The 24,153-nt window shown below is 40.2% G+C and overlaps 3 protein-coding genes across 4 annotated transcripts; all 3 read right to left on the bottom strand.

Moving 5' to 3' along the window:
* Positions 1–78: 78 nt before the first annotated feature.
* On the bottom strand, positions 79–14,370 carry zgc:66447 (SLAIN motif-containing protein-like). Its single transcript, XM_061834324.1, has 9 exons — positions 14,048–14,370; positions 13,009–13,643; positions 9,902–10,038; positions 7,088–7,210; positions 5,031–5,171; positions 4,085–4,411; positions 3,805–3,948; positions 1,839–2,124; positions 79–934 (listed from the first exon to the last, which is right to left on the bottom strand). Exons 2-9 carry the CDS (start codon positions 13,635–13,637, stop codon positions 880–882), a joined length of 1,842 nt encoding a protein of 613 aa, XP_061690308.1. The 5' UTR covers positions 13,638–13,643; positions 14,048–14,370; the 3' UTR covers positions 79–879.
* Positions 14,371–16,028: 1,658 nt separating this feature from the next.
* tmsb1 (thymosin beta 1) lies at positions 16,029–19,475 on the bottom strand. 2 transcript variants are annotated; one of them, XM_061834326.1, is made up of 5 exons: positions 19,144–19,475; positions 18,443–18,560; positions 17,522–17,554; positions 16,919–17,014; positions 16,029–16,480 (listed from the first exon to the last, which is right to left on the bottom strand). In XM_061834326.1, exons 2-5 carry the CDS (start codon positions 18,540–18,542, stop codon positions 16,437–16,439), a joined length of 273 nt encoding a protein of 90 aa, XP_061690310.1. In that variant the 5' UTR covers positions 18,543–18,560; positions 19,144–19,475; the 3' UTR covers positions 16,029–16,436. The 2 variants fall into 2 exon arrangements, with proteins under 2 accessions (XP_061690310.1, XP_061690309.1); XM_061834325.1 differs by having other exon boundaries at positions 18,443–18,566; positions 19,144–19,472.
* Positions 19,476–19,667: 192 nt separating this feature from the next.
* Positions 19,668–22,738, bottom strand: LOC133508772 (solute carrier family 25 member 53-like). The gene is made up of 3 exons (XM_061835169.1): positions 22,727–22,738; positions 22,553–22,625; positions 19,668–22,389 (listed from the first exon to the last, which is right to left on the bottom strand). The coding sequence occupies exon 3, from the start codon at positions 22,386–22,388 to the stop codon at positions 21,504–21,506; it is 885 nt and encodes a 294-aa protein (XP_061691153.1). The 5' UTR covers position 22,389; positions 22,553–22,625; positions 22,727–22,738; the 3' UTR covers positions 19,668–21,503.
* Between the last annotated feature and the right edge of the window lie 1,415 nt (positions 22,739–24,153).

The following is a 24,153-nucleotide window of genomic DNA, read 5'->3' as shown; positions in this document are numbered from 1 at the left end:
CTTGGAATCTGACGCACAAAGACAACGACTCACAAACACACACGGTCTTACTCCAGATATAGTTATATATTTCTATTCTCATTTATTTTCACAAGTACTCTACAAGAGAGTGAAAGCTAACCTAAGGCAGGAGGCCTGAATTGCATAAACATTTTATTTCAGTAGATTCCAAAACACAAACATCCCAATCCGCCAATTGATATGCAATAATGCATCAGAATAATGGTAACTTTGATGACTAGGTATCATTTAGAAAAGGTGTTTGCAGTTCAAAAGCACCTTGGCACAATTTTGTTTAAAGATCCATGAGAGTAGTATGATACAATGGTGCAGTTTACAATGTAAACAAAAATCTATCATTTCAATGTGAACAATGCCAGCATTCTGACAATCTCACATATTGTGCAATAGACACAGAATTGTCATTTTAAAAAGTTACATACCAATGGGAGTGGAAACAATGATGACAACAACAACCCAAAAAAAAAAAAAAAAAAAAAAAAATCAAGCATGCAGTACTTAGTGGCTACATGTCGTCGGAATTCACACAGAGAAAATGAACAACTTCATTTAAATCTTATCACAAAACAATTACAACTAATGAATATGACAGCAGTTTCTCTCAATTGACATTTCAACTTACTTAAAATGGACCCAAACAAGTCTCATGGAAGCTCTTGAGATTGTCCATATAACATTTGTTGGGAGTGTGCCTCCTTGTTCGTCAACACATCCATGCTGGCTATTGTTGACAATGCTTCATGCAAGATAAGGAGATGAGGCTTGACTAAATCTAGTCCACAGTTGCTTGGCAGGATGTCACAGAGAAAGGTAAAGCGAAGATTGCAGCAGAGAACACCCATCGTCGGGCATCAAACTTCAGTAGCAGCCATCTTTCCAGGATTCATCTGAGATTTTAGCCATGCCCAACGACCTGTTAATAAAACCCAGTTTTTATTCCCTTTGTTCACAAAAGTATTTGAAGTCTCAGCAAACTACTTTTGATAACTTTCAACAATGTGATGACACCACAGGTAAAAAATTAAACGTTGCAATTTAATTTAAATATTAAAGTTGAGTGCTTGTTTAGAAACGAGGGAATGATTTCAGAATACCGCCCAACACTGAAAACAAAGACTTGGAACCTTTAAAAAACTCAAACACCCCACAAGTGTTACAAGTTGGAGTTCAACCAAAACATCCTATAAATTCCACAGAACAGTCACCATGTAACAAGACTTCATTGAGAAAACTTCAGCTCAAGTTTGCTTTCTTTTCAACTTTTTTTTGTTTTAAATGCCGCCTTAGAATTTTACCAGTAATGACAAAGTGGATCAGTGTTATGACTACAGGGCAGACTTACTAAAGCATAATATGAGTAATGGTAATTAATGTCAATTTAAATTAATCATTCATTAATTTTACCAAGCAGACGCCATGTGGGATATACAATACAACTTAACACATTAAACATACAACATTTCAACCTCTATCAAAATGTGCAACAGTTTCAGCAATGTCCGTGGAGTTCAATATAGGTGACAATATTGCTCAAACACATTCCCGGTCTCTTTCCATTACATGTCTATCAGCTGTCATGAAAAGGTGTGTAGTTTTTTTTTTTAACTTTTTATCTTACAGTTGATACTATTACATGTATGGCAGTTGGGAATGGTAAAATGGTACTTAAAATGTTGTTATATATAAACGTTTTATAAAGGCAACAGTTTGAGTCTGGAACAAATCTATTCAGTCAAAAAAAAAAGGGGAAACACTGTTTTGAAATTAGAGTAGCATTATGAAACAGATTTTAGTGGTTAGTATTTCATAGCGCTTACCTCCTGGTCGGTTGTGATAGTTTACTTCTGGTGGGTGCAGACTTTCCTTTGTCTACCGCGGTCCGCCCGGCGCCAGTGGATGCTCTCCCTGGTATGTAGGGTACGCTACCAGCAGAGCCAATTGACTGGACCCGGCGAGCCCCTGAAGCAGGAGGTGTTTGGATAACCGGCAGACCTCTGGAGGGCTGACGAGATGCCATGGAGCCCACAGGAGTGACAGCTTTCACCGGAGCACGCAGAGAAAGAGGTGACTGGCCGTTGCTGCGCAGTCGACTACTTGTCATACCTTTTAGTAAACAAAAGACAGTGCTCGTCAATGGTGAGTTTATGACACACTGTAGAAGTCAATATTTAAAGATAGAAAAAAAAATACTGTGGCACCCAAGAGTTTCGACATTACAGCAATCAGGTTTGATGATCAAGGAAATGACATTTTTAGGTAAGAAATGTAAAGAAAGGCCCATCGCAGTAGACAAGGCAAGGCAACATTAACTACACCTGCAATACTTAATGACTAAGTACAAGAGCTGGATCAAAGTAAACAGACAATGAGTTCGGTTTTTGTCTGACAGCTTTGTGGTTCCACTTTGCAATGGTGTTGAAATACTAAGACATTTCCATTTTGTTTTTCTTACATTTTTCTTTTTAATGTCTAACAATCAAAAATGTACTCTTAATTTAGTACCACGCTGACAGTTTTGGAAAAGGCAGAATATTTAACTATAAGAGTTCTCGAAGTGTTCTGTATCAGCGTTGGGAAAACTTGTGTGATGAAGGCCCACATTTTTAAAATGGAGATTGTTTAGCACATCTGCTTCACAGTTCTGGGGACCCAGATTCAAATCCACTCTCGCCTGTGTAAAGTTCGCATGTTTGCTCGGTGGCTACTTGGGTTTTTTCCGGGTACGCCGGTTTCCTCTTACATTCCAAAAACATGCATGGCTGGTTAATCGAGGACTCTTAAATTACCCGTAAGTGCGAATGTTTGTTTGTTTATATATGCCCTGCAATTGGCTGGCAACCAGTTCAGGTTATAGACTTTTTAAGCAGTTACTTGGGACAGGCTTCAGCATACCCGCAACACTAGTGAGGATCAGCGGTGTAGAAAATGGACAGACAGGCCAAGTCATTTGGAGACACAGCAAGAAGAATTATGTAAAATATTTTGAATAATAAAATAGTTTATTTTTACTTTAAATGTTATTGAAAATCTAGTTAAGCAGGAGGGTCGCCTGGTCATGGCCTCCTATGAGAGTTTCAGCCTTCCTTTTTGGAGTATTTGTACATCCTCTTTGGAGTAATCCCATTTCCTTCCATGTTCCAAAAACACACGAAAAACATTTGTCATGAGGTGTGGATGTGAGAGTGGATCGTTCTTTGTCTCTTTGTTTGATTGGCGACCTGTTCAGGGTGCACTTGGCCTTTCCCTTGAAGTCAGTTGGTACAGGCTACAGTACATCCGCAGGGATAAGCGGTATAAGAAATACATGAATAAATCAAAAACACTATTATTTAATTAATTTTTGGAAGGAAAATAGCGACATGAAAGCAACAAATACTACAGTATTCACGATAATGCGACTGTTCGGTGGGCCGACAGAAAGAACAGAGGGGGCTGTAGGTGAACCCCAGGAAATAATTTGCCCACCAATGATATTAGATTAATGTATAACATGACAGAACAATACCATGAGGTAAGTGTGTTATCCAAGATGTACAGAGCAGACAAACTAAAGTCCAGCTTTGCTTTTACTTTCACATATCTCATAACAGATGTATTGCTTATCATTCTTTTTTTCCTGATAAAGTCCACATGCATTAATGGAGTCTTGAATCTAATAAATGAAAGAGTCGCAAGTGGCAGCGGGGTGGTGAAATGGAAGAGGCATTGCTGGGGGATACAGTAAACAACAGGTAGCTGTTGTTCTGTTAAAGGAGAGGCCCAGGGAAAGGAGGGTGGGGTTACCTGAGGAGGAGGAGGGAGTCAAGTGGGACATGCGGTTGCCAGAGCTTTGGAGGTTAGCCTCCATGCTGCGGCTGTTTCTGATTGCCTCCAGGGAACGTAGGCTGGTGCGGGGGGCCAGGTTAGGCATACTATGCCTTAACTCTTCTGGAACCACAGGTAGACAAGACATTAAGCAGATGTGATCACCTTAACTAAAGTACTGTCAGACTCTTGGTCATGCTTTGAGTTGAAACAATTATCCAATTATAACATACAAGAAATAATAAAGCTTCTTGCATACCCTCACTCTTGGCAAATTTGAGAAGCTCGGCACTGGGACCCTGGAGGGATCGTCTGGGTGTTCTTGTGCGAGGGGCCCCGAGTCTGCTCCCGTGCTCCTGACCATGGTTGGAGGTGGAGGGTGACAGACACCGAGGTGAACCCAAGGGCGTGGGAGTGAAGCGGTGGCGTTGTTGGGGGACAGGGCTGAATTCATCTTCATCTTCCAGGCTGTAATTGTCAAATTCTTGGTCGCTGTAGGTGCCGCCACGGCGAAGGGACTGCAGGGATGTTGTAGAGCTGCGGCGTGATGCAGATGTGGAACTGGAAGCGTAATCCTGCCTCAGACCTGACATTAAAAAGACCATTTAGAGAATTATCCCACATTCATGAAAATTTTCTTCAGTTTCCATTCAGACCAATCACATCTCTATAGTGCTGGAGTTCACCCACACCTCCTCATAGTTGGCTGGATAAATGACAAAAAAACTGTGATTTTCAACTTGCAGAAGTACTGTAATATATCATGTATAATGAGCACCCCCAAAGGTGACCTCAAAATTCTGGAAAAGCCTTCTACCTATGTATAATGCATTTTTACAATGCATGATTTTGCTTCTACCAATACGATCAAAACAAGAAGCATTGTCTGTATTTTATTTTATTTTTTTTATTTAATTGCTGTTATTTTGAAATTCACAGCCCTATTTTCATTTATAAATGAGAAAAGACAGTTGGTCTAATATGTTTGATGACCCAGGCAGAATTTGTAAGTTGGGTACAATTCGTGAAAGGAAACATCAAGGGCCACAGCACTGCATGTTGTTTCATACGATGTATTAGCATGATGAAACTGTCGGTCTTTTTACACATGTGCCCCATAAATGCCAGGTCTAGTGCTGTGGGTGATGTTGCAATCTTTTGCCATTAAAATAATACCGGCACAAGTTCAAGTCTCCTCTACTTACTCTCTTCTTGGAGGCGAGCCATAATCTGGACATCAGTAAGATCCTGGAGTTTATAACCCATCGAGACAGAGTCATCCGAAGTACTGAGCTCACTGTCTATAGAAGACTGAGAGCTCAGGGCTGAGGGCACACCTGAGACACCTGTCAGGTGGGATGAGGTATTAAAATGTGTGAGATTTAGTCAAGGAAGTACATAATAAAGTGTCAAGTGTTGGACTGCACAACCGATAGTGGATTTATAATCACAACAGTATGACTGTGTCAAATTTTCCTCTTGGAAAAATGAATTCTAAATGCAGAGTTTGACTGGTTTCATGGAACAGGATGGGGTTGACCTCACAGATTCATGTCAATACAGTAATTAATACTAAGACAAATACCAAATTTCAGTCTGTAAAGATTATTAAGGACCATTCAGGCCTTAGTAGCCTCACTGATGAAATCGTTTCACACAGACAAAGGAGACTGATGAATGTTAGATAACCTGTCTTGTGCTTGTAAACGGATCACAAACGTTTACGTCCCTTTAGGATTTGCCAGACTACTACTCATTACAGAGGCTGATTGATGAGGTTCATTTGACCATGTTTAATTTAATACCTCTAAAACAATCAGCATGAGCTGAAAGACTGTGTTACAGTTAAAACAAACCAGAAAAAAACCCCACTGATTTGATACCTGTACCCTGATTAGTAAAGATCTAAGATGTTTAGATATATTTGTATACTAACCCATACGAGTCTTTTTCAACAGAAAGTACCAACCAGGAACAGCTGTCTGTGTCACAAGTCTGAGATTATATTGGTTTACCACACCAAAAGCCATGCAAAAACTGTTACTTAGTCTTTGACGACATAAGCAATGTGATAAATGCCGGGAAAACCAGGAGAGAGAATGTAACACCCATCAAGTAAAGTCAGTCACGTTTCATTGATGTTAGCAGTGCTTAAATAAAAAGTAAGTTAAAAGTTTACCAATCCAAGTTCAAATCACACATACATTAAACATTACTAACCATGTTCCATAGGATCCTGGCCTTAAATAAAATACAGCTCTTCATAGTGACATACAAATCTACACTCTATCTTAATTTACACTGTACAGTGGAATATTTTGCCAGGCACAAGTATTGATTTACTAAGTTATTGTACATGAGAGTAAACAGTTCTTTTTTTAATTTCATCGGCAGTTACTTTATTGTTTTAGCTTTTCTACTTCCTGATTTCTTTGTTCTCCTTCCTGACAGACTTGTTTGAGAACTCTCAGCCAGTCGTCCATTTTTTGGACCACTTTAAAGATTTTGCGTTGGATGTTGCGCATTTTAATTTCATGCTTTTTTGTCATCAAAGTATGTGAGTAAAGGTGTCAACTAATACTAGGTGCTCTACCTTAATATTTTTTCTTTTAGCATTGTTTATTGGAGTATTTTATACATGTGGCAATTGCAAGAGTTTGAGCAGAGACCACTTTTATTACACAGTGTCATTAAAGAGCGTTTATAGTGTCTTTATTGGATAATAATCATTTACTTGTACTTGCCTATACTAAGGTGTTAACATGTTACTTTAGAAACTTTCCGTATAGCTGTATACGATTTGTGACTGTAGCAACACCCCCCCCCCCCTTTTTTTTTTTTTTTAAACAGAACAAACTTGAATTCAACCAGCATTCAAACAGACTGACTTCTGAGGTCCCACTCTGGCTGAGTTAATTTTCCAAATCCATAACATTATTAATGAAATATTTTCTGAACTGTTCTTCAGTTGTTTAATTTTTCTTCTGGATTTACTTTGACAGAGTACTAGAAAGACTAGAGCAGCCACTGATTGACTGGACATTTTGACATTAAAAAAACGATAAGCAATAATTTCAAGTTCATGTGATTTACATTTGAACCAGTAAAACATGCAAAAAGCCCTCAAGTGGACCAATGGTTGACAAGTTGGCACATTAGTGCATACATAAAAATGACCAACATCCCAGAAAAGTATGAAGTCCGTCCCACTGTAGTGTTGTGCAGAACATGAAGAGCACAGCGTGTTAATGTCATGCCATACCTGAGCTGCCACAGGTTAGTAGAGATTTGTTAGTTGATTTGTGGTACCCAGGGGAGATCAGGCCTGAGCCTGCTGAGGCTGCCTCTGCCGACGGGCTGCTGTACATGTTCCTCCACCGGGATCCTGTTGGGAAACAGGAGGTGATAGATAAGATGACATTGTGGAGAACATAAAAAATAGAAGAGTTAAGGTGGGACAGGTGAAATGGCCAACCTGAGGTTACAGGAAGGTTTAAAGTAACAAAATGGGTGGGATGAAAACTGTAGCATACTAACTCAACCAAAAGAGAAAAGATTCTGTAGTATGATACATTTTTTAATATTTTGCTGTTTCAAACAACACGATGTAATTATATGTGCTCAATGTAGGATTGGGACCAGGAGGAAGGTGTTTATTGGGGGCCAATATTTGTGAAAAAATAAATACAGTCCCTTCCAAAAGTATTAGAAAGGCAAAGTCAAGAGAAGCGACTGGAGAATTATGGAGTGAAATTATGGAGGGATGACTTTGATACACTGAGGAAAATAAGTATTTGAACACCCTGCCATATTGCAAGTTCTCCCACTTAGAAATCATGGACGGGTCGGAAATTTTCATCGTAGGTGCATGTCCACTGAGAGAGAGAGAGATAATCTGAAAAGAAAAATCCTGAAATCACAATGTGTGATTCTTTTAACGATTTATTTGTGTGATGCAGCTGAAAATAAGTATTTGAACACCTGTCTATCAGCTAGAATGCTAACCCTCAAATACCGGTTAGTCCGCCTTTAAAGTCCACCTCCACTCCATGTATTATGCTGAATCAGATGCACCTGTGTGAGGTCGTTAGCTGCATAAAGACACCTGTCCACCACATACGATCAGTAAGACTCAAACTTGTAACATGGCCAAGACCAAAGAGCTGTCCAAAGACACCAGAGACAAAATTGTCAACCCCGCACGGCTGGAAAGGGCTACGGAGAAATTACCAAGCAGCTTGGTGAAAAAAGGTCCACTGTTGGAGCAATCATTAGAAAATGAAAGAAACTAAACATGACGGTCAGTCTCAATCGGAGTGGAGCCCTCATGCATATACATATCACCTCGTGAGGTCTCAATGATCCTTAGAAAGGTGAGGAATCAGCCCAGGACTTATACTTATACGAATACAAATACTTATTTGCAGCTGTATCACACAAATTGTTAAAAAAAAATAATAATCATACGTTGTAATTACTGGATTTTTCTTTTTAGATTATCTCTCTCACAGAGGACATGCACCTACGATGAACATTTCGGACCCCTCCATGATTTCTTAGTGGGAGAACTTGCAATATAGCAGGGTGTTCAAATACTCATTTTCTTCATTGTACTTCTTCCTTCCCTCTTAAGTCCCTCCGATGCCATCACACTGCCACCCAAAAAGTAAATGATATACATTTAACATGCTTTAAGTTTATGCATTTGGTATTGTTTTGAGTTTACATGTTTTTACATAGATAGGAATTAAAATGGGAATTTACTATTTGGAAGTTGGGAGCAGATTAAACTAATTTACATTATTTCCTATGGGAAAATGCTTCGGAAGTTGAACAACTTGGACATTGAATACTTCACAAAAATGAATTATGTTCAAATCCTGAGGTTCCACTGTAAAGTAATTTTTTTTTCTTTAAGACAATAAGGCAAAATCTGTTGTCTCCACATACAAGAGAATTCTGAAAACAGTGAATTGAACACTGAACACATGAACTCATGTGTGAGATTTGTTTGCCTACTTGAGTTGGTGCTGCTTTTTAGTTAGCAAAAGCATTTCACTGGACTCGGTTAACTCTTTAATGGCCACGAGTGAACAGTAGCGTCTTTGAACTGAATTAAAGTTCCCACCAACCAGAGGGGGGAGGGAGTCAGGAAGAGAAATGAGAAACTGTTGTTTGTAGTGACGCATTTGAGGAAAAACAATAATTGGGTTCTTGACCAAATTCATTTTACCTACACTTGTCATCCCTCATTTACTTTCATTGTGTGAAATATAGTGAGACAGTAGGACGTACCAACTTCAGTCAAGACTAAACTACTGCTGATGCCTAACTACAGTTTACCAAAACATGCAGTTTCATTCCTGTTCCTACCATTTAAAAAGAAAAATTGGCCCTAAGTGAACGACTCAACCCAGTGCATAATTTACGGAGTCATTTTGCTCTGCGATGAATAGCTTTATTGTCTGTGTTCTGCAAAGAGAGCTGTAAGTAGATTTTCTTTTTCATTTTCTTACATCAAAGAGATATACAAGTCTAGATGTATCTGACAACCCATCAAAGATTATCAGGAATGCAGTACGTTCACACAGTAGGACTATTTTCTCAAATATTACATTTTTATGGTGGCACGGTGGCGCAATTATACAGCGTTGGCCTCACAGTTCTGAGAGCCGGGGTTCAAATTCTGGCCCCGCCTATGTGGAGTTTGCATGTTTTTCCCTGTGCCTGAGTGAGTTTTCTTCGGGCACTCCAGTATCTTCCCACATGTCAAATTAATTAATTGGAGACTCTAAATTGCTCCTAGGTGTGATTGTGAGTGCGACTGCTGTCTGTCTCCATGTGCCCTGCGATTGGGTGGCAGATGATTTAGGGTCTACAAGATAGTATCACATACTTTCCAAATAGAAGCTATGTTTAAAAAAAAAAAAATTAAATAAAGACTAAAAATTGTAAAGGTTCTGGACATCACCAATCTATAATATTGCTATTTGATAATCATGTATCCAGGTTTCGGACTATGTGGGAGCCACCTCTAATAGATTGTATGTTCAAATGTTTTACGTGAAACACGTACTCTGGTCCAAACGGTTGATGAGGGTCCGACAAGCCTTCTCTGTCTCTGGGCTGCGGTGGTCCAAAACCTGCCGACACCACTTCAGGGGAGACTCGGGGCCTGCCTCTGATACTTGTTTTTTTGGAGACACATATAACCTGCAAAGAAAACCCATTTTTCTAAAGAGTGCAAAAGGGTGAAAGTGAATTGGGCAATACCGAGGAGCTACATTAGAGTGGAGGACATTAAACTAAATGGATCACTGTGGCTAGTGGCTATTTACGCACAAAACTGATACCAAGACACACACATTTTCATAACTTGAAGAAAATGTCAAGGAAGAGCACAAACATTCAGAAAAATTAACATATTTGTCTTTCATCTGAATTACACTACTTTACAAAGCTGTCCAATTGAGGCCTGGGCATTGATTCATGAAATCTGCTTTATCAAAACGAAAAAGCCGTAGTGTGTTATTTTTCAACACTGTCACAAGTGTGCAGTTTTTTTTCACAGTCAAGGAAAATAGCCAGGAGCTTTGAAGTGACTGTCACATGAGCTGATCTTTTTGAGGTGTGTACACAAAAGACGCGGAACAACTGGTTCAAAACCAGAATCAACCGCAAATGATCTTCCCACTGGACAAACACAAAGGAAAAAATATTCCCAGCAGAATGAGCATCAACACGGAAGTATTCAGGTCACATATCCCGCTGCTTCTCTCTGTGGTGGTCTGTATATGCACACAGATCAAGGTTTAGGTAACCTGGATTACACTTGCAATTGATTCTGCTGACCATATTAACTGCATATAGTCACATGCCCTGCGGGATCGTAAATATTTGAAACCGTTTACCTCTAGTTTTATTTGTACTTGTACTGCAAACATATACTGTCATCCGAGTGACATTTCACGATAAACTAATGTTCTGTTTTGATTAAGACTGTAAAAAGGTAATAATTTAACCCATTCATGGGCAGGGTGTCAATTTTTTGCCTTATTGAGATAAAACACTCCTAACAGGCCACAATCAAGAAAAGAACACTTCTTTTTCGTTTATGGTTAAATTGTATGATAACTTTACTAATTTATAATCCCGTCCCAAAAATGGGACACTTCCGGTGAGAGGGTACTTGGGTTTTCTTTGTAGATCGTGCCAAAACCAGAATCAGATTAAAACACTTAACTATTTTGAAATCCTGAAGGATTTAATGCGTGAAAATCATGATGTCGCAAAAATGGGATGCTGCCCACGAATGGATTAATTCACCACTATCATCTAAACGAGCAGCTGAACCTTAAAAGCGCCTGCATTGTAGTACAACTTGGAGTTTAGCCAAAATTCTAAATAAATATATAGCCCAAAAGTCACAGACAAGCATTATTAACAAACATCCCAACAAATATTATGAGACTTTGGCTTACTGAGAAATTGTACCAGCATCAACTCATCAGGGTCCACACAATTGTCCAATTAATACCTCTGGGAGACTGTCAATCAAAAATTAATTGTGCTGGCACGTACTGTACAGTATTTTAATACAGCTATTAGATGTCTGATTGTTCATGTATCTAATCATGATGTAATTCAACTCATCTCTGCACAAGTATATTGGTTTGCTTGAGAAGTACATTGTACATAAAAAGCATGTATAAATATCCATTATTTAAAATTACTGTAATATATAGGCCAACCATGAGTTCAATTACCTCTGAATGATTGGCCCCCACATTCCCCAGAGCTTGGACAGCCTCCCTTGGCGTCAGTGTTTCTGTCCCAGTTGCAGTCCGGTCACAGTAGGGGCCTTGCGTCACATGCTGCGCAATCCCACCCAAAGAAGTTTATCCATGCGGCAGCAGCCAGGCCAGCTCAGATTATGTTCCTACCAGGATTACTGGGTATTTCGGCCATGATGCACCTCTAAAGCACATATGGTATGGCTAATCATGAAATAAGAGATGAATGGACTGCTAGCTGTCTGATAAGCAGCTAAACTGGCTAGTTATAGCATCCCCCAGCCCCAGATCGCTACTTAGGGAAATGATAAGATGTACATTCAAACCGGAAAGGGAGGAATTACCAAATAAAACTCTGACCTACGGTCAAAATAAAATAAAGCCCAAAATCAAAGTAGTATGCAAGTAATATTTCATGAAGATATGATGCTTTAAAGCTCTTTCAAACACCTAACTTTTATTGAACCATATAAATGGAATGTTCAGTACTGTAGTATTTTATACAATTTCTACTTTTGTAAATATTTAATTTTTCCAAACTATGCCTCAACACGTCATAACTGTTCAACAAAAAGCATGAATAATTAAAAAGAATCCACCTGTGACTTTGAAAAAAACATTTTCTTGTATCATTTTTGTACATACGTGTGTGTGTGTGTACTTCTATATAGTGTTGGGCATCAATAATCGAGAACCTATTGGACCAGGAGTAATTTACCGGTTCACCTAGAATTGTTCAAATTTAAAAATTTTGGTTCCAGTTTCAAACCCTGTATTTTGTCGACCGAAAAGAAAAAAGTGGGGAAAGAAGGTCCACAAAGACGTGCTTGTGCGTAACTGGGGTGGCGCACAAAAGTAATAAAAGTACTGCCCCATAGTTAGGTGGTGTTTTGTTATATCTTTGTTACCAAATATGCTCCCTGGGCAAAAAAGGGCAACAGATACTTAATCCACCATGAATTTTACATTCCTTTAACTTTGGTCTTAAAAACTCCATCAGACAAGTACTAAGTCAGGCTATATCTGTTACATTTTCGTCAATTAAATGACAGCTAACACAGCAGCCTCTGGTATTTACGTCAACTCAATTTATATCTCCCACCAGATGGCTACATTTCCTATGCTGATAAATGCCAAAGCTGAATTGTGGTTTTCCTCATCCTTATTTAAAAAAAAAAAAAGTTTAGGTCTCAGAATTATGTAAAATACTAAAAGGCCGATTTAGACATAAGTCACTTGCCCTATGGGGAGAAACTCAGCTGCAAGGGTTTAACTAATGTGACTCATCTTACTTGCATTAAGACAAATGATAAAATATGACATTTAAGGTTACGTGCATTTAAAACACGTTGAAACTGGTGAGATGTGTAGGTCAATTAACAAAGCATACCAACTGTCTTCATCTTCGACGTCACCACACTCGTCTTCCAAATCGAGAAGGTCCACCTCGTCCAGAGCCGACGGCTCCATCCCTGAATCGCTTTCTGCAAGTGTCTCTGACTCATAACTCCCTTGGGATGGGCTGTCCGGCGTCTGGCTTTGGCCTTGACTCGGCCCACCACTGCAGGTCAACCTAAGAAAGTCGCTGCATGGACCGGCATCCTGTGTTTCATATTCGTCCTCATCATCCTCCAGCCTGTTGGTGCCTGGGAGCGGAGACATGTCGTCACTGCTGCTGAAGCTTTCCAGTGGGGGTGACAGCTCCAAATCTCTGCTCCCTAGGTTGCCTGCTGTGCACGTTAGCCTCTCGTTGATATTGACAGCCAACGTGAGGTTCCCCTTGCTGCTGGCTCCCCGTGTGATGATGTTTTTGCTACCCCTGTTGCGCAGCGTCTCGTTCTGCACCTCCAGCCGATGAACGAGTTCCTGCAACTTTCGGACCTCCTCCAGCTCCACCCCCGCTAGGTCTTGAGCTCCCTCCACTTCCTCCTCGCACCGGAGATGGGAGCCCTCAATGAGGTTAGGGGGACTAGCATTGTCAGGCTGGGGGACCAGGCTGGCGCTTTCTGGAACAACCATTCTCCTCTGTTGGGATTTACACTCTCATTATTAGCATTGCAATGAAGGGATGGTGGATTATTAACGAAACAAAGGAAACGTAAACTCCCTTTCACCTCTCTTGCCTGCCCCACATACAACAAATGAATCCGAACATAAATGTGTGACAAACCATTCCCAAACCAGCTACAAGTAACAAGGCAATTTCAGCGAAACGACGTTCACATTCACAACCAGATTTACGCCACATTTTGGTCGTTCAGACATTGGCAAGGAAACGCGCAAAATCTCTTTAAAAATTATATACCCGCACAAAAGAGTATCATTACTGTCGTCAACTAACAGAGTAATGCAACATATAGGTCCTTAAACGTGCGAGTGCTCTGCTTGATGTGAGGCAGGCTACCATGCTAAGAGCAAAACAAACGTACCGGTGAGTGCTCCGTGTTGTCCTCGCGAGCCGTGACGACGGAACCTGCCCGCCACTCCGAGCTCAAACAACTCCCCCGAACAACACTCGCGACCGCGTGAATCCGAGCCCGGTGAATGTCCTCTTTAATGGCCGCGCACACTCCTCGCTTGCTTTCACTCCGTGTCCATGTGCTCGTAATAATGCCAATGGGAGTGCGCCGTTCGCATTCATGTCGCTCCCGTATAACTAGCTTGCTGATGGACTTTAGTTAGCATACTGAGCAAGACCCGCAAAGCCCCTCCCCCTGAGGTTTCTCTCGCTGTCCTCGGGCGCCCCCTGGGGGACAGAAGCAATATTGTTGAATGGACAGGTATTATGTTTTTCCGCCACTTGATGTCGCTGTTTGCTCAGACGCTTGGAACTTCCCGAAGAAAAGCCCACAAAACTTAGAAACAGACATTTTATACTGTGCAATGGTACCCTGCCTTACGAGTGAATTTTGACTCCTATATATGGAATGGTATTGATCGTTCCAGTCTCCCCAAAATATTGTATCCTTTTTAGTTTTTTTTTACTGAAATGAAATCAATAAAATTAACGTTGTTTTTTTTTTTAATTGTACTTACTGTACTTTGGTAGAAGCCAAATCACAACTAACAGCAGCAGCAATTTTAGTGCTGTACAAGGTGTGCCAGAAAAATTGAGGATTGGTTTTACAAAAGCTATATTTGATCTAAACCTAAAACTATCAGCCCCCACCCACCCACCAAAGGAGTCCCCATAGAGTCTACCACCTATCACAAGGAGTTTTTCAGTACACATTTACATATGAAATAGCACGAAAGGGTGCTAAGAGTGGCCTCTATTTTGATCATTTTAACAGATTCTGATCCTCCACAGTATCATCATCCAATGGTTTAACTTGATTACGCCCTTGAGCTTTTTTGTCCTTTCTTTCTTTTTTTTTTATTAAAGAAAAAACAATTACACCATGCTATAATGGCTGAGTAGGGACGTTTCAGCAACACGGCAATGTTCTTCTTGCCAAGGAACTGTCAAATGGTCGGAGCATTTTTTAGCAGGCACGCTGTCATGATGAAGCATGAAATCACTAGTTTTTCACCCTACGTACTCTGGGTTCCTCCCACATCTCAAAAACATGCAGGATTGAAAACTCTAAATCGCCTGCAGGTGTGAATTTGAGTATGAATGTTTTTTTTTTGTTTTTGTTTATATGTGCTCTGTGATTGGCTGTCACCTGGGACAGGCACCAGGACACGGCAGGCCCTTGTGGACATAACCTGTGTGGAAGACAAATGAATGCACATTTCAAATTGTATAACTCGGTATATGTACATGGCGTGACAAAAAAAAGTGAGAGGCAACAACTGAACCTTTCATATGAGAACAAAATAAAACGAATAAAATTGTGCAGTAAGCCTGCATCAAAGCCTCTTTTATTTGATGTTCTTTTTTTTTCACTAAGTAGCTGCTGCCCCGTGAACATGTTTCATCGAGCCTGTTGCGCAAAATCTCAGCTGGCACTATCTCAAAAGCATCGAGTTACACGAAAGAAAACACACTCAACCAGTTCACGCATTTTCCCTCACGAGCTCATCAGCCTGTTCAAAATGTGTTCACACTTTTTTCTTTTTCTTGGAGTTTCACTTAGTGTATTGGCGCATCTAGTCTTAGTGTAAAAGAACACTAATTTCATCAATGCATTGACGCATGACACGTGCAGTAAATCCACCTTCTACGACAGGCCTGGATCTGTTGTTAAATCTGATATGTGTGACCAACATTCTTTTTAGGTTACTTGCTAACTACTTACTTACGACCAGGTTAGATTACTGAGTACTGTAGTTATAAATGTGAGTGTGATTCTTTGTTTTGCTATTGTGTAGGCGCCCGATCGGCTGGTGGCCCACCCCAGTGTGTACGCTGCCTCTCTCGCAAAGTCAACTGGCATAACGTGGTGTATAAAATGGATGGTTGGGTGACATGCCGACCTGCCATACATCTTTATTGTGTAAATTAGAGCATTCACAAACATGAAATGATTTGTCACAATTGCTCTGACAGCAATAAAGCATGCTTGTTCTCAAAGGATAATTTCACAGAGCATTATTTAGCACTCTCACACAAATATAAGTCTTGTCGTTACATTGTGTCAAATTAAATTCAAAACAAGTGGGCAGGTATTGGCATTGAGCTGAATTGTAATACAGTACATTTCCCACAGTAGTTTTAAATGGGACAAAAAAAAAATACATCAAAATCTTTCTTAAAAAGCAAACCAAAAGTTCACTCTGTTCATTTCGAAATTACATAAAAAAAAGGCAGGAGATGGGAGGGTATCATAGAGAAGAAGGCGAGACGAAGCCGAGCTTGAGCGAGTGGGGGAGTCATTTTCTTTCAGCTTTCATCATGTTCTTTTCATCATCAATTTCTACAAAAATATCAAAAGGAAGAGAAACAGAAAGAAGAATTGATGATACAATACTGACACGAGGAGCTAAAATGTATCTCAAGTACAGTACTGTATTCTGCGTCCTGTATAAAAAGGATTCTCATGCAAGTGACAAAATCCGTGGTTCAAAATGATCTCCATAGTGTCAAGTTATTAATAATTACCAATGCAAAGAAAATGATTATCTGTATTGTCATGTTGTTATTCATAAACATGATGCAAATCAGTGTTAAGTGTTGCACATACTATACTAAACTGCTTCACAATAATAAGGGAAAAAGAGGAGTTATTCTCTTATCGGCTGTGTACTTACAAATGATCTCTGATCCAAAGTCTTCAGGTGCTATCTGCTGGGAGTTGTTGGACTCCCGAAAACTGGTGAACGGGATAGAATCGACCTAAGAAGTTACTACCTACCCTTTTGAGTCGGAAGTCTGTTATGCTCCTCTGTTGAGGTCTTCCGCAGCCTTTTCTTGTTAAAGTTCTCCACTTCCTTCGAGACGGGATTGGAACCTGTTTGAAAAGCAAAACTGGTGTGAGTAAATTGCTGTGCGGACAAACTCAAAAGTGCTTTTTGCGCTATTAGTCCTATCCATACATTTTCTTTGCCACTTATCCTCACGAGGATCGTGGGGACTGCTGGGGCCTATCCCAGCTGTCAACGGGCAGGAGGCGGGGTACACCCTGAACTGGTTGCCAGCCAATCGCAGGGCACATCGAGACAGACAACAGTTGCACTCACAATCACGCCTACGGACAATTTAGAGTGTCCAGTTAATGTCGCATGTGTTTGGGATGTGGGAGGAAAACGTAGTCCCCGAAGGAAACTCACGCAGGGACGGGGAGGACATGCAAACTCCACACAGGCGGGTCCGGGATCGAACCCGGGACCGCAGAACTGTGAGGCCAACACTTTACCAGCTGATCCACCATGCCGCCTACTATTAGTCCTATATCAATCAAATATCGTTGTTCTCTAAGGATCATTTCAGAACCTTTTTTTTTCCATTGCATACTTACATTCTTCCATCATTCTCTTTTCCTCGTCAATTTCTAAAAATATATCAAAAAGGAGAGAAACAGAAAGTAATAATTGATGATGCAATACTGACAAGACAAAAAAATTTCATTATACAGGTCATCGGGAAGTGATTTACAGTGCACGATACGCCCTGGACTGTTTGTCAGCTAATCAAGGACAGATAGAGAATACTCATGCTCACATTCACCCATGGGAATTTAAAGTCTCTGTTTGGGTTATCCTTAATGGGGTCCCCGGAATGCTGGTCCTTATACTGGCTGTGGTGAATTCAGTTGAATGGGGATGATTTGGAAAGGGACAGACCCGCCTTGTAAGGTTCCACAGTTAACAGTGCCGGTCAGAGCACAAATTAAGCACAAACTCAAAAGAATGGTCTCAAGGCCAAGATCTCAGGAAGCGCACAGAAGAAGTTCTGCTGTATGAAGTTCTCACACCGGCATCCATCATCCTTTGCATTATTAAGTCATTGCGATTTCCTACTTTTTCATTTTCGAACAAGTTGAAAAAAATCACTGGGCCGTTGTGAGTAGAATTTTCAATGTTGCAATAAGGCTGTAAAAAAGTGAATCTTTTCCAAATGCACTTTTTTAACTGTTAACTATTCAATCTTGTGTTGGACAAGACTTTCATAGATTTATGAGCACTTTTGCACACGAGACAAAACCAGTGGTTGAAAATGAACATTCATTGTTCAGTCATTATTACTATTCAAATGCAGTTGGAGAGGATGTGAAAATGCAGATTATTAGAAATTGTACTACACTGCATCATAACAACAAATGTTCTTGTTTGCCATTGGGTGTGCATCAGTTCAGGTGCTCAGAACAGCTGCCCAGGAGGTGTTGCACAGACCAAGACTGTTGAATGGGACCTACGTGCCCTGAAAATTTACCACCTACCCTTCTGAGATGGAGGTCCGTCTTTCATGTGTGTTTCAGTCTTCCGCAGATTTTCTTTCCTGAAATTCTCCACTTCTTTTTTGCAGGGATTCTCGCCCATTCTGCAAAATTTTTGTTGCTGTTGCTGACAGCAAAGATGGTCAAAATCACAATTTCAAGTGAAGTGTTACTCAATGATAACTAAACACAACCTAATTATGTGTGCACCACTGAGGGTGCGGTCTGCATGGCATGTCCATACAGGCAGCCGACACAAGCCCAGCCCATTACAATGCCTGTGCATGACTGATCCCTGAAGTTATGTAACTCTCAGGGCCACGACAAACAATACGCATTTATCAACATGGACTGTATTCCTGTTCAAATCTTATACAATGGTATATTTAATCCCGGTCAGCGTGATTCATAGAGAAAAATAAAACTGCACAAGAGCCAATGGTGTACTCAAGATGTTTGTAAGAGGATTAAAGCATAAGCACATGTCCGATGTAAAGTGTGCACTGTTTAAATTAGAAGTGAAGATGCCCAAAGACGTTGCATTATGTCCCGTGGAAGCACCAGTTCGTTAAAAAAAAAAAAAAAAAAAAAAAAAAAAGTAACTTCAAGTTATAATTCAACTCTAGCAGAATGTGCAGCTATATAACACATTACATACACGCTTACGCGATAACGTTGGACCCACATGCAGCCAATAATTTTACCTGTTGTAGACTTGCGGGGTGCAATAAAGGTAGTCTGCAGGTAAGAAGAGTCTGACGGGAATCGAGCTAAACAAACAGCTTATTAACTGGAGGCAACACGCCCACTGTGCTGGAAGCCAACGGCACACCTACGCCACTGGCTCTCAAAGTTCACGGGCGCTTCCATTGGACGTAATTTAAATATTGCAGGCGGCCTCTTTGCCAACGGCCGTGGTTACCCAGTCTTGCATTGTAAAAGCAGGCCACAACTCTCTGCTCGTGCCATGACATGCAAATTGGAGGGAACTTTCTCTTCGAATCTTGAGCGCTAGCATGGAACTCGGTGAACTTCCAAGCGTTACATTGGCCGATGGCTTCGTGGTTATTTGTCCTCCACTGCCATCTAGAGGAAGAATTGTAGCATTGCATGGCGATAGTTTACAAAACAAAACAAAACAAAACAAAACATACCAGTGAAGTGCATGGCAAACATTTGTTGTAATAGATAATAAAGCAAAACCATGACAAGTATAAGGTTCATTGCTTTTAATATCTATATTTTACACTTCGGTGGCTACAATTGTACAACCTAATGCAAATAAATATGAGGACTCATTCAAAATGGTGGCTTTATACATACAGTATATTACAGTTCTGATTGACATGTTAAGACATTCCCGAAACAATACAGTATGTTAGATTAATTTTTCAGTATGATGCACTCCTGTTCTACACAACGGTCATTGATCGCATTAACACACATTTTTGTATTCTTACTTTATACCACCTGTGACCAATTCAATCAAAACTGAGCATTATTCGTTTTGTAAAGGACACATACTATATTTCCAACACAGGTCTTATATTTGATAGTATTGAAAGAAATTGTGAAGCTGTACATAATGTTGTGAACAGAGAGAGTACAGGTGCACCTCGATACATCAAAATATTTCACTATTTTAATACCAAAGTCATGATTGTGACTTACAGCTAACCAAAACCCTCAATTTACAATCTCAACCTATTAGAATACTACACAAGAAAATACAATTTTAAAAATAGGCATAAACATTTTTTTCTGTGCATTTAATGAAGCTGTCCAATATACAAGTTCAACTTTTTGAACTGAGCAATTTTTTTTTAATATTCTACTTAACTAAGATGTCCTGTACACATTTATATTGAGGTTTTATTTGGCATTTTGAATGTGTTGAGTGATTTCACCTTTATTCATAGAATAATACTGTTTGGTGGAAGAACCTAGCACTATTTTAAGCCATTAAAACACCGACATAAGACATCTACACCCTCAACATTATACTGTATATTGAAAATGAATCCATTTAGCTCCAAAATACAAAAAGGATATAATTCCGTTCTGTTTCTTTGATGCAGTAGAAATGCAAGACACATAATTCCCCTGAACCTTTATTTTCCAGTGGATTAATGCAGTACTTGTCCAACCTGCAACATGGAGGCCGAAAACAGGGAATTAAGATGGCTTCCTGTTTTGTTTTGAAACACTTTCTTTTCATAGTTCTGATTTATGGCTACATTATTGTACAGTACACACCACCCTCAAAAATGATGGGCTACTCAGCTTTTCAGTGAAACTTCATAATGAACCTAACATGCACTAAAACTATCACAGATTAATTTAATTTGACCTTCTTTGAAAGTTTCAAATGTTACATTTTCAGTTCTTTTGGACAACTTGCTGTTCTCTAACAAGAAGCTGATTGGTAAACCACAGGGTTTGAGAACTTTCCCGCTTCAATTAAAATTGGAATTGAAACAGTCCTCTAAATTCTATTCACACTTTGCTATCATAGGCCAAGACGACACCCAACAATTGATCAACAGTACTTTACTACTACAAGGTTTCATACAGGATGTTTTCAGGGGATGTGGCCACTAAGGTTAGAGCAGCAGAGTGCCATCACAGAGTGTGTCACACATCACAGATAGAACATAGATAGTATAGACGTGCATTCTTGAGAATAGCAAGTTGTGTGCATTAGCAGTATTGAAATACTGAACAGCCGAACGTGTGCTAGCAAAGGTTTAGCGGTCTAATGAAGTTCATCTGTAAATTTGTTGTAAGTCAATGCTAAACCTGAATCTGAAAGTTGAGTATCCCTCACTGTGAATAGTGTCAGTTGAAATAAAATAAGAACTAAAGGCATCATACGACATTGATATAGAGTGGTGAATGTCGACATTAGCTACAGTCTTCTTTGATTTTGTCAGCTGTACTATTTTTTCTCTCCTAGGGTTGATGAAGCAGCTATTGATCAATTTTAGCTTGCTTCAATTTAAGAAAATCCAATAAATACAGTGGATATTATTTATTTTTTGTTGTTGTTGTTCATTGATTAATATTAGCAGCCACTCAGCTTGACTGTTTTTTGCTGCCTGTCATAGATGGCTGTGGTGATTCCCCAGGTGATACACGATCTCAGAATAACCAAGGCACCCCCGCGGTACAGTAAAAGGACGCTCCTCTGACGGGAGTTCCACAGCATCCTCCAGCAGGCCATCACCCCTCTGACCTCAGTCTGCACCTCCGCCTGCATGTTGGCCACCAGCACAGACAGCGGATACAAGGTCAGGCTGATCGCCATGGAAACCACAGTACCAGAAACGAAGGAGGATGCCAATGGAGAGAGCCCGTGCCCGGCTACAGCAACACTCAAGGGTCCTTTCAAGCCAAAGTAAAGGGAGCTGCCCAAGGCATTACGTGCCACAATGGGCAGGAAGGCACGGTAGTAGCCAGAGCCCACCTCTTGGGCCTTCAGTTTAACGAGAACACTCTTCAGTGTCGGTAAGCGGCGGTCATTGTGTCCACTCTGCAACACGTTCTGAACACGCTCAAAAGGTGTAAAGAGCAGCGCTTCCATCATTCCTACACCCAACCCCGCTACAGCAGGAAGCACAGAGGACGGGATGACACTGAAGGAGGGCACGGAGAGCACGCGGAGGAAGGTATCTTGAAGTCCAAAGAGCAGAGTACCATTGAGTGTCCTCATCAGTAACGGTGGTGTCACACCCCTGTAGAGCCTGACAAGACCTTCTTTGTGGAGCTGCGCTACCGCCCGGTGAACCTGAATATTGTGGATTTGTTGGCGGAAAACAGTTTTGTAGACTGGGAATACAATAAGTGTGGAGAACAAGCTTGAAGTCCCACCATGGAGGTAGCTATGGAAACGTCTCATTGAGTCACTCAGGACCTCTTCATTTTGTGTACGCTTGGGACTTCCTGCCATCCTTGAGGTTAAAAATGACGTCACTATTCAATTTCAATTACCTCACCCTCACCTCAGACTTCCATTTTCTCACATAAAAAAAAAAATCCTCGCAATCAAAAATACGTTCAACTAGAAAAATTAAATTTCAACAAACAGAAAAATGAAGCAAAAAATGTACTTACTCTTTCGAATGTCACGATACAACAAAAGCAGAGCACGGAAGCCACAACAGCACCATTGACTTCTCGATTTCAACTCGAAAAAGAGAGGAAACGTGAACATTAATGAACATGCCACAGGTGACGACAGCTCGCTTTCCTATTTATAAATTTACAAAAAGGACATAGTCACCGTACATCAGTTGTGGCTAGAAGTAGCGGTGTACAGACAGGATACGGTGCATTTAGCCATTATTGCTACGCCCCCTTTAGAATAACGATTGGTCAAGATTAAGACGTCATGATGTCAGGGATTGGTCGTTTTGTGCTATCAATCAAACGGCCTACAAGGGCGTGCCGTAGTCGACTAGAAATCATCCAGGAAAAACAAATGCCCTGTGAGCAGTTCACAAACATTCTTTTACCAAAATTCAAGTAGCACAACAATATTTGGCATTTGAAGAGGTTTAATAAAAATAAAACAAAACAGGATGCTCTACAAAGACAAATATCCATTATTTTTTTTTTATTTAAAACGTAACTAAACGTGGAAATAAATGAATGCAGTAACAAAAACATGTTTTGTTACTGAAAATAAAACAAGGGCTTCAGAAAACCCCTTGAGGGAAAAAATAAGTTGGACTGCACTTAGTATAACATTAAAAATGCAATAAATTTAGTACAGGTATTATAACGAAACAAAGCCTGGCCAAATTGGACAATCTCCTTAGATACTCTCTTTTGGCACATATCTGTGCGTCATTCATAGGGGAGAAAAAGAAATAAATCCTTCCAGTTGTATTTTAAATGACCTGGGAAATGGCACCTACTTAATATGCAAACTGTGTAGTTTGGAATTGGGAATATGGACAACCGACTTCTGCATTCAAGCAGGACGAAGCGCTTCCCTTTGGTTTCAGGTAACCGGCAGAGCCATACGGCAGGATATCAGGACAGAGCACCCGTAGCAATATTACATGTCTACAATGTCTTTTGCTTCAACAAGAGGTCTTCAAGATCACCATAGCCAATGTTTAGGCTTCATTCGGTTACATACATCATAGATTTATAAATAAATGATAGAAATGTTCAACTTCAGTCCAAAAACACTAGCAATAAAGAAAACATGATTTCATCAGCCCGTAGTTATCACTGTGGACACAGGACGCCCGCTAACTTGTTTTCCAGCCTTGGTCATGTGACCGTCCTCATTAAATCTTAGTACATACAAAGATAATCAGGCTCTTAGTCCTGATTTTCCCTTTTGCTGACGACGGACAACAAACGCAATCGTATGTCTTTTCAGATTCTTCCATGCTTCGAGGTGTGTTAAGAGTGCCTTTGTCTTAATAATAGGTTCTGACAACTTTTGACGTTAAACAGGTTCAATGTTTAAGATTAAACATCTTCGTGTGTGGAATGGGGGTGGGGAATCACTCACCTGGAGTATCTCTGTAGACTAGGTCAGGTAAACACACAAGGATTTTCAAATCTTAAAAGATTTGCAGTTACTAGACCACAAAAAATTAGGGAAAAAAGGTACTGTGTGGTGTACTTTGAAAACCTCAATGAAGAGCACCACACACAAAGATTCTGTTCCACCATCGATCTGGAATCCAGTCCTC

This window comes from Syngnathoides biaculeatus, chromosome 11, assembly GCF_019802595.1.
Source record: "Syngnathoides biaculeatus isolate LvHL_M chromosome 11, ASM1980259v1, whole genome shotgun sequence".
Taxonomy (NCBI): Eukaryota; Metazoa; Chordata; class Actinopteri; order Syngnathiformes; family Syngnathidae; genus Syngnathoides; species Syngnathoides biaculeatus.
The sequence above is the reverse complement of the archived record's forward strand: the minus strand, read 5'-3'. Positions and strand labels throughout refer to the sequence as shown.